Source organism: Cajanus cajan, chromosome 6 (assembly GCF_000230855.2).
Source record: "Cajanus cajan strain Asha chromosome 6, NIPB_CcT2T_4, whole genome shotgun sequence".
Classification (NCBI taxonomy): Eukaryota; Viridiplantae; Streptophyta; class Magnoliopsida; order Fabales; family Fabaceae; genus Cajanus; species Cajanus cajan.
In genome coordinates, this window is record NC_138522.1 from 36,995,560 (window position 1) to 37,009,156 (window position 13,597).

General features: G+C 37.8%; 2 protein-coding genes across 2 annotated transcripts; both read left to right on the top strand.

Moving 5' to 3' along the window:
* The first annotated feature begins 1,670 nt into the window (after positions 1-1,670).
* On the top strand, positions 1,671-2,963 carry LOC145958678 (uncharacterized). Its single transcript, XM_083076189.1, has one exon. The coding sequence runs from the start codon at positions 1,671-1,673 to the stop codon at positions 2,961-2,963; it is 1,293 nt and encodes a 430-aa protein (XP_082932315.1).
* A 7,135-nt stretch (positions 2,964-10,098) lies between these two features.
* Positions 10,099-11,433, top strand: LOC109801016 (Dof-type zinc finger DNA-binding family protein). Its single transcript, XM_020361980.3, has one exon. The coding sequence runs from the start codon at positions 10,245-10,247 to the stop codon at positions 11,115-11,117; it is 873 nt and encodes a 290-aa protein (XP_020217569.1). The 5' UTR covers positions 10,099-10,244; the 3' UTR covers positions 11,118-11,433.
* Positions 11,434-13,597: the final 2,164 nt, after the last annotated feature.

Below are 13,597 nucleotides of genomic sequence, written 5' to 3' on the forward strand. Positions count from 1 at the left end.
CTAAAATATAACCTCCATTTTAAAAAAGTTCAGTCTCAAATTTTAATATAATAATATATAATTTAAAATATAGACAACATTACAACAATCATAAATTATTTTAAATAAGTAAAGACTATGTAACTAACATAAAAAAATTTAATTAAATAAAAAGAGGAATTAAATTATTATTTTTCTTTATGTCTTCTTTAATAATATTATATATATATATATATAAACCAAAAATAAAACTAAATATAAACTCATTTAATATATAAAATATGCTATATCATGTATACCATTTTTAATTTAATTTAATAATGTATTATAGGTGAAGTTAATTCAAATTCATTATATAACAAACTCTTTAATCTATTATTCAATCCCCATAACCGGTTAATGAAAACAATTATCCTATCCAACCCACAAAAGTGCAATTGAGTAATTATCCGCTTACACTTTTGGTGCAATTCATTCGCTAAAATTATAGGTATAAAATAATATAAAACTATTTGTTATATATTTAATTTAAAAATTTGTTACCGGACAAAACAAAATAAAATAAAATAAAATAAAATAAAAAAACAGAGGGAACAAAAACATAAAAACTTGTAACTCATCAGCAGTACAACTTTTTGTCCAATACATAATGAATTTGAAATGTAAGAAATGTCTTCGTGGTACTCTTTCTTCACATGCTTTTTTTTTTCCTCCTTAATTATTCCAAGTTTTTATTGCTTTCTTCACTCACGAATTGTTAAAGTATGTAAAACTCACATAAAAATTATTGCATAATTCAGGTGTCTCTTCAATGGATTTTATAAAATTGAATGGATTATTATTTATTTTAGTAAATTATCTTGACGTGCCTATCATAGATTTTAGTAAATTTATATAATTTGATGTGAAGACTAGAATTTACTCGAAGAATCTTTAAAGCATATGAAACGAAATAGGAAAAGAATAATTTAGAAAATTTTACTTGTTTTAACTAGTACGCAAGCCTGTCAAATAAAATATAATATAAATATTTTATGTTATCCATCTAATACTAAACAACATATAACACAAAGTTATGTTATGATTCAATTATTTATCCTATATCATTCTATTCATCGTGAATTTTATATAAATCAAATCATAGGCACCTTAGTGTAGTGTCAAAGTAGTTTACTTAAACTAATGTTATTTATTTTTGTGAGTGAGAGAGAGTCATAGGCTTCAGACAAAAAATACAACTAAGTTTTATATCAAGGGTTAACCCTAACACATCCTTGTAAAGCAAGGAAAAATAATCTAATGAAGGAGTATATGATAGTGATGCGGGTCCTAATTCAGGCCCAAATGAGGAAATTTACATTAGTGGAATAACTGACCCAATGATGTCAACAAGGATTCGTAGGGTGCCAAAGTACTTGGCTGACTATAAGCTGTGAGAATTGGGTTATGGGTGAGGGAACATTCATGTATGACGTGTCAGTATTTTAGTGGGTTTGTTATGAGTTTGTTATTAACTTTTCTGTTATATAGTGCTGGTAAGGAATGAATGAAGTAAGAAAAGAATATTTCCATCATTTCTCTATCTCTTTCCTGCAGGAGGCTCCTTGACCTCGAATCAAGGCAATATTTCTCTATCATTTTGGTGCTCTCGTTGTCCCTTTCTATCCTTCTTTTTTCTCCATTTCTTCATCATGTCAGATCATAACACTCGTTCAAAATCCATCACCAATTTGGAAGAAGCCGTTCTCAAACTCACCGTTAACCAAACTGAGATTACTACCCGTTTGGACGCTATTGTTTCTCAGCTTGCTAACCGTGACACATCTTCTTCCCATTTGGACGATCGCCGTTCCGATGCTCCTTCGTTTCCCCCTCACCTCCGTTTGGATGTTCCTCGGTTCGATGGCACAGATCCCATGGGGTGGATCTTCAAGATCTCCCAATTTTTTGAGTACCATCGCACACCGGAGGTGGATCGGCTCCGGATTGCGTCTTTTTGCATGGAGGGTCCGGCTCTCAGTTGGTTCCAGTGGCTGCATCAAAACAACATGATCCCTTCCTGGCAAGAGTTTCTTCAAGCTCTTGAGGTTCGTTTTGCCCCTTCTTATTATGAGGACCCACGTGGTTCCCTGTTTAAATTGACACAAAAAGGTTCTGTTCAAGATTATTTGCATGAATTTGAACGCCTTGCCAACCGCATTGTTGGCCTCCCTGTAACTTTCTTGTTGAGTAACTTTATTTCCGGGTTAAACCCGGATATCCTTCGAGAGGTTCAAGCGTTGCAACCACGGACATTAACACAAGCCACGGCGTTAGCTAAATTGCAGGAGGACAAACTTGCTGACCAGCGCCGTTCTTTCCGTCCTCGTCCTGGTCTCTCTGGACCACCGCTGCTTCCGACACCGCCTCGACCATCGGCATCGCCGTCCACCCCGTCTAAATCTCATTACAAAAAGCTAACTCATGAGGAGATGCTGGCTCGCCGTGAGAAAGGATTGTGTTACAACTGTGATGACAAGTTCAGTCCAGGTCATAAGTGCAAGGCTCGTTTCTTTCTGCTAGTTTCTGTTGATGATGAGGATGAGGACAGCAGGGTTGAGTCACCACGTTTAGAAACGGTTCCTAGCCTGCTCCATCTGGAAGGTGCAAATCTGGGCCAGAGTGAAGCCCAAATAAGTTTCAATGCCTTGGCTGGGTTACCAGCACCTGAAGCTCTCCGTATTGTGGGCCACATCTCTAACCAGCCCACTACTATTCTGGTAGATGGGGGTAGTACCCACAACTTTATCCAGGCCAGGGTAGCCCGTTTCTTGAATTTGGATGCTAAGGCCACTAACACTCTTAGAGTAATGGTTGGAAATGGTAGTGAAATTGAATGCCACAGTATTTGTCCAGGGGTGGAATTAAAAATTCAGGGCCATAAGTTTGTGGTGGACCTTCATGTACTTCCCATTAGTGGAGCTGACGTCGTTCTTGGCATTTAGTGGCTCAAAGATTTGGGCCCCATTGTTACTGATTACTCCCAACTCACTATGAAATTCATTAAGGATGGGAAATTTGTTGACTTTAAAGTTGATGCCCCTCCTAAGCCCAATGACATTTCAGCCCAACAGGTTAAACGTATCCTCCAAACACATGGTGCAGCAGGTTTTTTCCACATTCGTATACTTCCCACTACTCAACCAACACCTAACTCACCGACCATACCTACTCATCCTCTTCCCCACATTTCTACTCTCTTGAACAAATATTCTAAACTTTTCCAGAAACCTACATCCTTGCCACCCTCTCGCCACATGGACCACCAAATTCATCTCCTTCCCAATTCTTCCCCGGTTTCGGTGAGACCGTACCGCTATCCTCATTTCTAGAAGGCTGAAATTGAGAGACAAATTGAAGAAATGTTATCTGATGGCATGATCCAACCAAGTCAAAGTCCTTTTTCCTCCCCAGTTTTACTTGTCAAGAAAAAGGATGGTAGTTGGAGATTCTGTGTTGATTATCGTGCGCTTAATGCCATCACCATCAAGGACAAGTTTCTCATTCCCACAATTGATGAGTTGTTGGATGAGTTGGGGGGAGCCTCATGGTTCTCAAAATTGGATCTGCGCCAGGGATATCATCAGATTCGCATGACTCTTTCTGATATTCCTAAAACCGCCTTTCGTATCCACCATGGACATTATGAATATACGGTGATGCCGTTTGGGCTTTGTAACGCCCCTTCCACATTCCAGGCAACTATGAATGAACTGCTCAAGCCATTTATGCGCAAATTCCTTATTGTTTTTTTTTTATGACATCTTGGTTTATAGCAGGTCTCTGGAGGATCATATTCAACACTTAGAATTGACTTTCTAGCAACTGTTACTGGGCGAGTTTTTTCTGCGAGGCTCTAAGTGTTTGTTTGCACAGCAACAGGTTAAATATTTGGGGCATGTGGTTTCTGCCACTGGTGTTGCACCGGAACAGTCAAAAATTCAGGCAATGTTGGATTGGCCACCTCCTACCACGATTAAGGCATTGCGTGGATTCTTGGGATTGACAGGGTTTTACCGGCGATTCATAAAGGGGTATGCATCCATAGCTTCTCCCTTGACTGCACTATTGAAGAAGGACGCATTCATGTGGAACAGTGAAGCTCAAACCGCTTTTGACACTTTGAAAAAGGCTATGACTGAGGCGCCAGTCTTAGCCTTACCCAATTTTGAACTGCCTTTTGTTTTGGAGACAGACGCATCAGGCTTAGCCATGGGAGCCGTTTTGATGCAAGAAGGTCATCCGATCGCGTTCCACAGCAAACCTTTTTGCCCTAAGCTTATGCGTTCTTCTACTTATGTTCGGGAACTTCATGCCATTACAGCTGCTGTTAAGAAATGGCGCCAATACTTGCTTGGGCACTTCTTTACAATCCTCACTGATCATCGTAGCCTCAAGGAGTTGATGTCACAAGTTATCCAAACTCCAGAACAACAAGTTTATTTGTCAAAGTTGTTGGGGTTCGATTATTCCATTCAGTATAAATCAGGGAAGACAAATGTAGTGGCGGATGCTCTCTCGCGTCCTGTTGATTTTGGTGACAGTCAACTCTTCGTTTTATCTATGCCTCGTTTCTTGTTCCTTGAGGAACTTCGCAAAGCTTTAATCACAAGTGCTGAATTTGTTCAACTGTTCCTGGATGTTCAGGCTGACCAGGATGCTTATGAACATTTCAGTATTCACCAAGGCCTTTTGTTGTACAAAGGCAAGATTTGGTTGAACCGTGATAATCCCTTTGTTTCAGTTTTGTTGGAAGAGTTTCACAAAACTCCACTTAGTGGGCATACAGGGGTTGCCAAGACTTTGTCAAGGCTTCAACATAATTTCTATTGGAAGGGTATGCGTGAGGATGTTCAGAAATTTGTCGCTCACTGTACAACTTGTTTGCAAACCAAGTATGAGACTAAGCGGCCAGCAGGATTATTACAACCCCTCTCAATTCCAGTGGAACCATGGGTTGACTTGTCCTTGGATTTTATTACGGGCTTGCCACCTTCCCAGGGCTATACAGTGATTCTAGTGGTTGTTGACCGTTTCTCGAAAGGTGCACATTTTGGGATGCTACCTACACACTTCACTTCCTTCAAAGTTGCACAACTGTTCCTGGATATGGTTTGCAAACACCACGGGTTCCCTCGCAGCTTGGTTTCGGATCGTGACCTTATCTTCTTAAGCAAATTTTGGAGAGAACTGTTCCGATTGTGTGGTACCAAGTTGCGCATGAGCACCTCCTTCCACCCTGAAACGGATGGCCAGACAGAGGTTCTGAACAGGGTCTTAGAACAGTACCTGCGTTCTATGGTTCACAACAAACCAACTGATTGGGGTAGATACTTGGGCTTGGCAGAATGGTGCTACAATACCACTACTCACTCAGCTACTGGAATGTCCCCTTTCCAAGTCACGTTTGGCAAGGAACCTCCTTCGATTCCTCAATATTTAGTAGGATCTTCGTCTGTAGAGGCGGTTGATTCTCTGCTAGCAACGCGCCAAGACATGCTGAACGACCTCCAAAAGAAACTTCAAAAGGTTCAAAGTCAGATGAAACTTGTTGCTGATGGCAAGAGGAGGCAAGTAGACTATCAGGTTGATGATTGAGTTTATGTTCGGTTGCGACCCTACCGCCAGAATTCAGTCCGTGGTTCAGCTTATGAGAAGCTGGGCAAACGTTTTTATGGTCCCTTTCGCATTCTGGAGCGAGTTGGACCCGTTGCTTACAAGCTAGAGCTGCCTTCAAATTCCAAAATTCATCCGGTTTTTCATTGTTCAGTGCTTAAGGCTCATATTGGCCCTCCCCCTGTGCATCATGTTGAATTACCTGCTGAGACCCATGGTAACTGCCCAACCATCACCCCTATGGCTATACTTGATTCTAAGGTTGACACCTCCACAGATCCCCCTGCGAAATTGGTTTTGGTGCAGTGGTAAGGATTGACGCCGGAAGACACAACTTGGGAAGATTGGAATGATTTGCAGCTGAATTATCACCTTGAGGACAAGGTGTCTTTTCCAGGGGACAGTAATGATAGTGATGCGGGTCCTAATTCAGGCCCAAATGAGGAAACTTACATTAGTGGAATAACTGACCCAATGATGTCAACAATGATTCGTAGGGTGCCAAAGTACTTGGCTGATTATAAGCTGTGAGAATTGGGTTATGGGTGAGGGAACATTCATGTATGACGTGTCAGTATTTTAGTGGGTTTGTTATGAGTTTGTTATTAACTTTTCTGTTATATAGTGCTGGTAAGGAATGAATGAAGTAAGAAAAGAATATTTCCATCATTTCTCTATCTCTTTCCTGCAGGAGGCTCTTTGACCTCGAATCAAGGCAATATTTCTCTATCAGTATACCCTTGAAAACTAAAAAAGATTTATATAATTTAAGATCACATGATGTCAAACAATCTTTACCTAGTATGTAATTATATTTTTTTATAAAAATAATTAATAATATAATACAAGAAATTACTCATATTCTAAAACCATATAATAATTTGTATGGAGAGAATGGCTAAAGCTAGAAAGTTATTTTTAAGATGAGATTAATTTTGTTGCATAACCAATGTCATATTTGGCTTGTTTAATAGTATATATGTTTGACTATCTATTTTAAAGTATTTCTTTTAGGGGAATCTATTTTAAAGTATTGAAATACATGTTTTCATTTTTCAATACGTGAAATCCAAAAATAACAAGATTATTATTTTAAAACAAAAGTTTATTAAGTTTAATTTAACTTTTATCCAAACACACTTTTTATAACATGCCTATGCGAGTATTAATTACGACGCAAGGTAATGTTTTAATTGTGCATTTAGCAATCAATAGCTTTTATGCTAATATTACTTAATAACATCATAAAAAGTATTCTTTATTTGATGGTCATCGATCAAATTATACTTTCATATTATATTGATCTTACAAATTAAATTTTACAAAATTAAATTTTATTTAAATTTATACTATTAATAAATGAAATTAATCTATTTGGTATTTATATTTTTTTTTTGGATAATTTTATCTTTAAAATTACCTTTTAAATTACTTTTTCCTTCTCTACTATTTTTTTTTAAAAAAAACTATCCTTTATAATCACAATTATCCAAAAATTGCAACTTCAAACGTGTGGTTCAGCGGTAGGAGTTGATCTAAGCTTAAGCAAGGTCAGGGGTTCGAATCTTGCCTTGTGTATGCAGTCACGTTAAATCTTGGGGCTAGCTATCCCACCTTTTGAGGTGAAAGCGATCTATATTTTATATTAATACTTTCTAAGTGTTGTTTTAACTTGATTTGAGATTACCAAGAAAATTAAATTTTTTTTTCTAATTTTAAGAGACTTTGTTAATATATTTTCTATTTTAGCCTTTTTAAAATGAGTTATTTCCATAAAATTCTATTAATTAACTACCGCCTATTTTTTTTTCTATATTTAAAGTTTTCAATGATATCTCTTTCTCTTTTTAAATACTTCTTGTTGTTTAGCTTCCACTAAGATATACGTAAAAAATTAAAAGATATAAGTTACATCAGGTTGCCGATTACAAGTTGAAACAATACAAGTTTTTATTTATAAAATAATAAAAGAATTCAACTGTATAATTGAAAAAAAAAATTAATATTATCTTAAAATCTGTAAACGATGTATATTAAAAATAAAAATAAAAAACAGAGGGAGTATATAACAGCGACTAACCAATTAATGTTTGGCGAAACACCAAGTAATTACGTATTGACCTTGCCCACTATCCAAAGAATGAATATTCATAGACATTGTATTTTAAAGGATTTTTTATTTACAATAAAAGTGAGATAATTACTTTTTAAATTTAGCAAAATATTTTAAAATAATAAACATTACAAAAGTAATTTCATATGCCATAATTAAATTATCACGTGTGATTTAATTATTTTATATTTAAATAATAAATTTGTAACTTAAAAATCCGATAACGATCACCTACAAATATGTGAATTAATCGATCAAAATAATTCTAACTTTGAACTTGAATTGACTCAAGTTCAAGTTTTAGAATATTGGTGTGTAAAATAATCAGAAGAAAACTTTTGTAATTACAGTAATCAGACTCAAATAGGATTATACATGATGAATATTAACTAAAAGAAAAAGGAAAATAGATATTGGTGTTGCAACAAAATAGCAGAAACTAAAGGACAAAGTTTGGAGTGTGATGGTAATTTGGAAGTTGCCTACAATGGTGTCCTCGAGTACCCATATACAGGCCATTAGGACTTATAATCGCCCACCGCCCTCATCTCTATTCTAGCTACCTACAATCATGCTGCCTTTATTTCTACTTCTCATTTCTCAACTTCAATATTATTCATCAAGCTTCAACCACATGTGCCACCTATATATATTATTCTACTTCACTCATTAACTTCTTGATGCATGCACGTACACATTCATCATAGATGCATGCTTAGTTCAAGCATGTATTTACCAGGTCAGAGCAAGTGAAGTATTAGATATATATGTTAAGTTTATATATATAATCAACTAAAAATTACAAAACTTTACCGAAACATATAAAACAAAACAAAATTCGGAGGAGTTTGAGACGTGGAAGCCACTGATCCTCAAGTATGAATACGTATGATAGCATCTTTCGTGAAAGCAACGTTAAACCCCCACGTGCCTCGAATGTTCTCTTTGGATCGAATCTCCACTCCTACGATTGCAACCTTTAGCTGCACCCTCCTCTCATTATCTTCCTTCCATGTAACATCAATTCCTTTCTAACAATTTTATTTTAGTTCCATATAGCAACGCCATGCATGTACGACTAGCTATTAACCATGAATTATGGCAAAGTTCACCAATTATATATTTTCTGCACGAGTACAACTTCACTTTGGACTCGGTTGCAGAGATGTTCATTTATAATTTTAGCAAAAGTCGTGTAATGTGTGCCAAACCATATATATACAACATACTTTGGAGTCTAGGACAAACAAAATCATAAAGCCTAACGCCACACGTACTGGTGATGATGTGATCCATTAGAATAAGAACAAATTTAAGAGTTGTATTTTAGTGCTATTTTTTTTAATCAAATTAAAGTTTTATTTTTGGTAATTAAATTCAGTTTTAAATAAATAAAATATTACAATATTGTATTTAAGATTTTCCGGTACTAGTAATTAAGAGATGAAACACGTATTATTTAATTTTTTTTAAGGAAGATGAAACACGCATTATGATACTGTTTAGTTTGATTGGATTATTGGATTTGGATCCTTGGAAGGTGATGTTCTCCAACCCTCCTAGCTAACTCAAATTTGAAGTCAAATCGACGATGAAATTCAATGAAGTGGAGACTTAATAGTTTGACCGGTACAAGTGTGAACCAAACCAAAAAAAAATGCACATAATTGCGACGAAATCTATGGTGATTTGCGGATTTAGCATGAATAAAAAAAAAATCAAAGGATGGAAGACGTGCCACGTATCCCCGTTAAGCACGTGCTCGTGCTTCGATGCCCGCAACGCTAGCCTTCCATGATGTGTATACATTACTGTATATAGCACATATGTGAAAACTTGTTCCATAAACCGTAATTCCCTCTTCTGCATTGTGTCACACATTCTTGCCGACTTTTATCAACCTCATGTGCATGTTGAAATTCCACAATTGCCCCCCTCCCTCTGTTAATTTGAAAATGCAGTGGTAGCTGAATTTAACCAACCAAGACCATGGAAATGCACAATGCACTTAACAATAACTCAACTCAAAGTCTCAAACCACTAATGAACTCATCTGAAACACTTGTAACAAAGCCATATATGCACCAAGTTACTGCAATCAGTATTTGTCAGGTCTCAGTGTATTATTAAGACTGAATTCATCTCTACAACACCTTGAACAAGATGCGTGTGATATGATGAATTGGTAATTTGACAAGGGTTTGACTAAGAAGAAGAAAAATCCAGTGGAAAAAAGGAGACACGCTCCATCCGCCTATGAAACAGCATAACATGAAATTGACATCAACATCAGTAACTCACACATGCACACACACACCCTTCCTTAATTTTAACGATTCCCCAACCGCCCACGTTCCTCCCAACACCTCCCCCACACATATATTCACTCACCAACGAATCCCTCTCATCACACTCTCTTATTATATCACACCTCTCTCAATTCTCAACCCCATTATTCCACATCCAAATTATTAATCAATCATTAAATAAATATTTAATGTTCCCACAAACACACCAGAGTTTTAACATCAGCCGAGCCGGCCTTCACCCAATGTTGCAACATCACCACCACCACCACTCAATGGAACAACAACAACAGCAACAACAACGTTCGAGGTGGAAACCAAGCGTCGAGGTGGCACCCAATTGCCCTCGCTGCGCTTCCACTAACACCAAATTCTGCTACTACAACAACTACAGCTTGTCGCAGCCCAGGTACTTCTGCAAAGGCTGCAGACGCTACTGGACCAAAGGCGGCTCTCTCCGCAACGTCCCCGTCGGCGGTGGCTGCCGCAAAAACCGCCGCTCACGCCACCACCAAAGCCACCGCCTTTCCGCCAATGACTCTGCCTCCGACGACAGAGAGTCGTCATCATTAGGCGATGCCCATGAAAATAGCAACAACAATCACGGGTCACGTGACATAGACATGGCCCTTGTGTTTGCCAAATTCTTGAACCCAAAACCAACCCAGGATAACAACAACAATGCCTCATCCTCCACTTCCAACAATTACCTAACACCGGAAAGTGTAGAAACCGAGAACGATGCAGTGGTGGATCAGAATAAGCCCATTTTATCAGATCCTGCTATCTCTGAGAATTTTGGAGGAGAGGAATTGAGTTGCTTGAGTGGGATTGATGAGTTGGAGATGGAGAGGTTTTTGGGTGTGTGTGGTGATGAAGATGGTCTTTGGTCTGATGCTACAATCTCCTCTTGGCAGTCACATGCAAAGGAAATTCAATTCCAGGAGTTGGAGTTGGAATATTCCATGGATGATGCTCAATTATTACCCTTCGCATCTACAATGAGTGACACTTGGAGTTCCTTTGATCTTTCAACCATGCAACTCTTCTCATCAACTCCTTGATCAATTAATCGGATATATCTAGTTCCATCTTCTTTCTATTATTTGAAACAAGAGAAGATAGAGAGGGAGACTTAATTAATTGCTACTACCTCAATTATATATGTGTTGCTAATTAAATTAAATAGGATCTATAGAATTAAATTAATGTTATATGGAAATTGTTTATGTTTAGAGGATGTAGAATAAAGTTGTATTTCGGCTGCCATGGAAATGCAGTCGAACAAGTATACTCTCGGATCTGGAATTGTGTTCAGTTCACACAGCCAATCTGTACCTTTTGGAATATATATATAAATAAATACTATAAATTTTAATATTTTGTATAGTTTAGTTTTAAGTCTTCATACCTTATATGTGCTTGCAGATGTTGATTTCAGTCCAAATTTTAGTTACAACTCAATCTATGAAAAATGATGATTATACCGGTTTCTCACGAATGACATGATAATCCAAAGAAAGCATACAAGAAACCAAGCTCAAACTTCCATGACTCCGACGAAATGGGTAGAAGAAAGAAATAAAAAAGCTAAATTACAATTTTAATCTATATAATACCTATTTCGAAAATTTAATCTCCTAATTTTTAATTTCATAATTTTAATCTTAAGTTTATAAAATTTAAAATTTTTCTAATTTTTATCTCCTCATTAAATGTTTATTTATCAATTATTAAAATTATAACATGTCCTAATTTGGTAATAAGTATATAATATAACAATTAATATTTAATGATATTTAGAATAATATAATATAAATTGTATTTAGTTCTTTTATGGGTAATATGATTATTTTTAAAAAATTTAAAAACTCTTATTGAAAAAAAAAATCTAAAAATGTTCTTACATGAGATAAAAATTTGTAATATAAATATTTATTTTAGTTGATTTTATTTTATTTTATTTTATATTATAATGATGTAACAATTTTATCTTTATTACATCTTCAATGAGACTAGTTCAATTGATTGAGTGTGTTGTGAATTTTTTGGTACCAAATTTGATTTTTGTTCTTACCGGAAATTTACTGTAGAGCTGATCCGCCAGGTAAGATCGGTGAGCCTCCTTTACTGGTATGCTCGTGCTCCAAGATGGGGATGATACCTGCAAAAGAGACTCCGATGCTAAAGTTAGGGTTTGTATGAGTATATGTCTCGTATAAGTAATGCATGTACCTTGGTATGATTTTGGGTTGCCTTGAGCCTTGGGCCTGAGATAAGATATAACATGATTAGCTAACGGATCTTGTCCGGGGCGAGATCCTCGGGGATCAGTTGTGATTCACTTAAATGCCGAGCTGATGCCACGCGGTGCACGTCCGAGGTCGGCTTGCGTTGTGGTGCCGAGCTCGGAGCTCGACTTCGCGGTACGGATAGTACACTAGCCCCCCGAGCTCCGAAGACCGTAGGTCGAGGAGTTAAGACCGAGCTCGCTGGGGGGAGGTGACCTTTCGCGTACGTTTGCTCGTTGTGGTGCCATGTGTCGCGACTGTTCATTTCCCGGAAACGTGCAAGTGGTGCGTTAAGGGAAATGACGGTTATGTAATGATGGTCTTGCAATTAATTGTGTTGTCAGGCGTGCCCTTAGGTTGACACGTGGCATGACCGTTTTGAATTTTGAGAGAAAACTTTCTTTTCTCTCACTCGCGCCTCTTCACCTCTCACTTTACTCACTTTTCGCTCTTTCAGCTTCTTGCGCACGCTGTTTCTCTCACTTTTCTGGTCATCTTCCGTCTCCACTTTCTTCGTTTTCGCCGTCATTTCCGGTAACCCAGTCATTGTTAGGATTATTTTCTGAGGGAGAGTACCAGGTACTTCCTTTCTAAAGTCTTCTTTTTCCTTCTTCCCCAATCTTCTTCAAGTCTTTCTTGTTTTTTCCATGGCTGGGGAGAGTAGTGCCAGTTCTTCTGCGCCTTCTCGAGGCAAGGCGCGTGGTAAGGCGGTGGCTACCGGGAGAGCCGCTGCCGAGAAGAGGGATCCGCCTCCGCCCCGGGGCCCGGAGCCAGGCGTCGCTGGCTACGACTGGGTCAAGCGTGAGATGGCGGGGGTCCAGAGCATTTTTCAGTCCTTTCTTGAGGTTAACGGGATCCCGCGGTCGTGCAAGGTTTGTGACCCTTCTATTTCCCGGATGATCCAGCTTGAACCTTGTCAGGCTGGTGAGGGTGTGTACATGGGGAAGTCTACCGACCCTCCCCATTTCTATATGTATCATTATTTTTTTTAGAGATTTAGGTGTCTGTCTTCCCTTCACTCAGTTTGAGTGTGATTTTTTGAACTTTGTCAACTCGGCTCCTTGCCAGTTGCACCCCAATAGTTGGGGTTTTTTGAGGGCTTTTCAAGTCCTGTGTACAGTTTTGGGGATAGAGGTGTCTCTTCCCGTCTTCCTTCATTTTTATCAGTTGAAGGTGGGCGTTCCGCCATACGGCATATTGTCTCTAAGTGGGAGTAGGGATGGGGGTTTGTTTACTCTCTACTCCCAGTCGTA

Coding starts and splice junctions, on each gene's coding strand:
- LOC109801016 (XM_020361980.3), top strand. CDS start 10,245: ATGTTCCCACAAACACACCAGAGTTTTAACATCAGCCGAGCCGGCCTT.
- LOC145958678 (XM_083076189.1), top strand. CDS start 1,671: ATGTCAGATCATAACACTCGTTCAAAATCCATCACCAATTTGGAAGAA.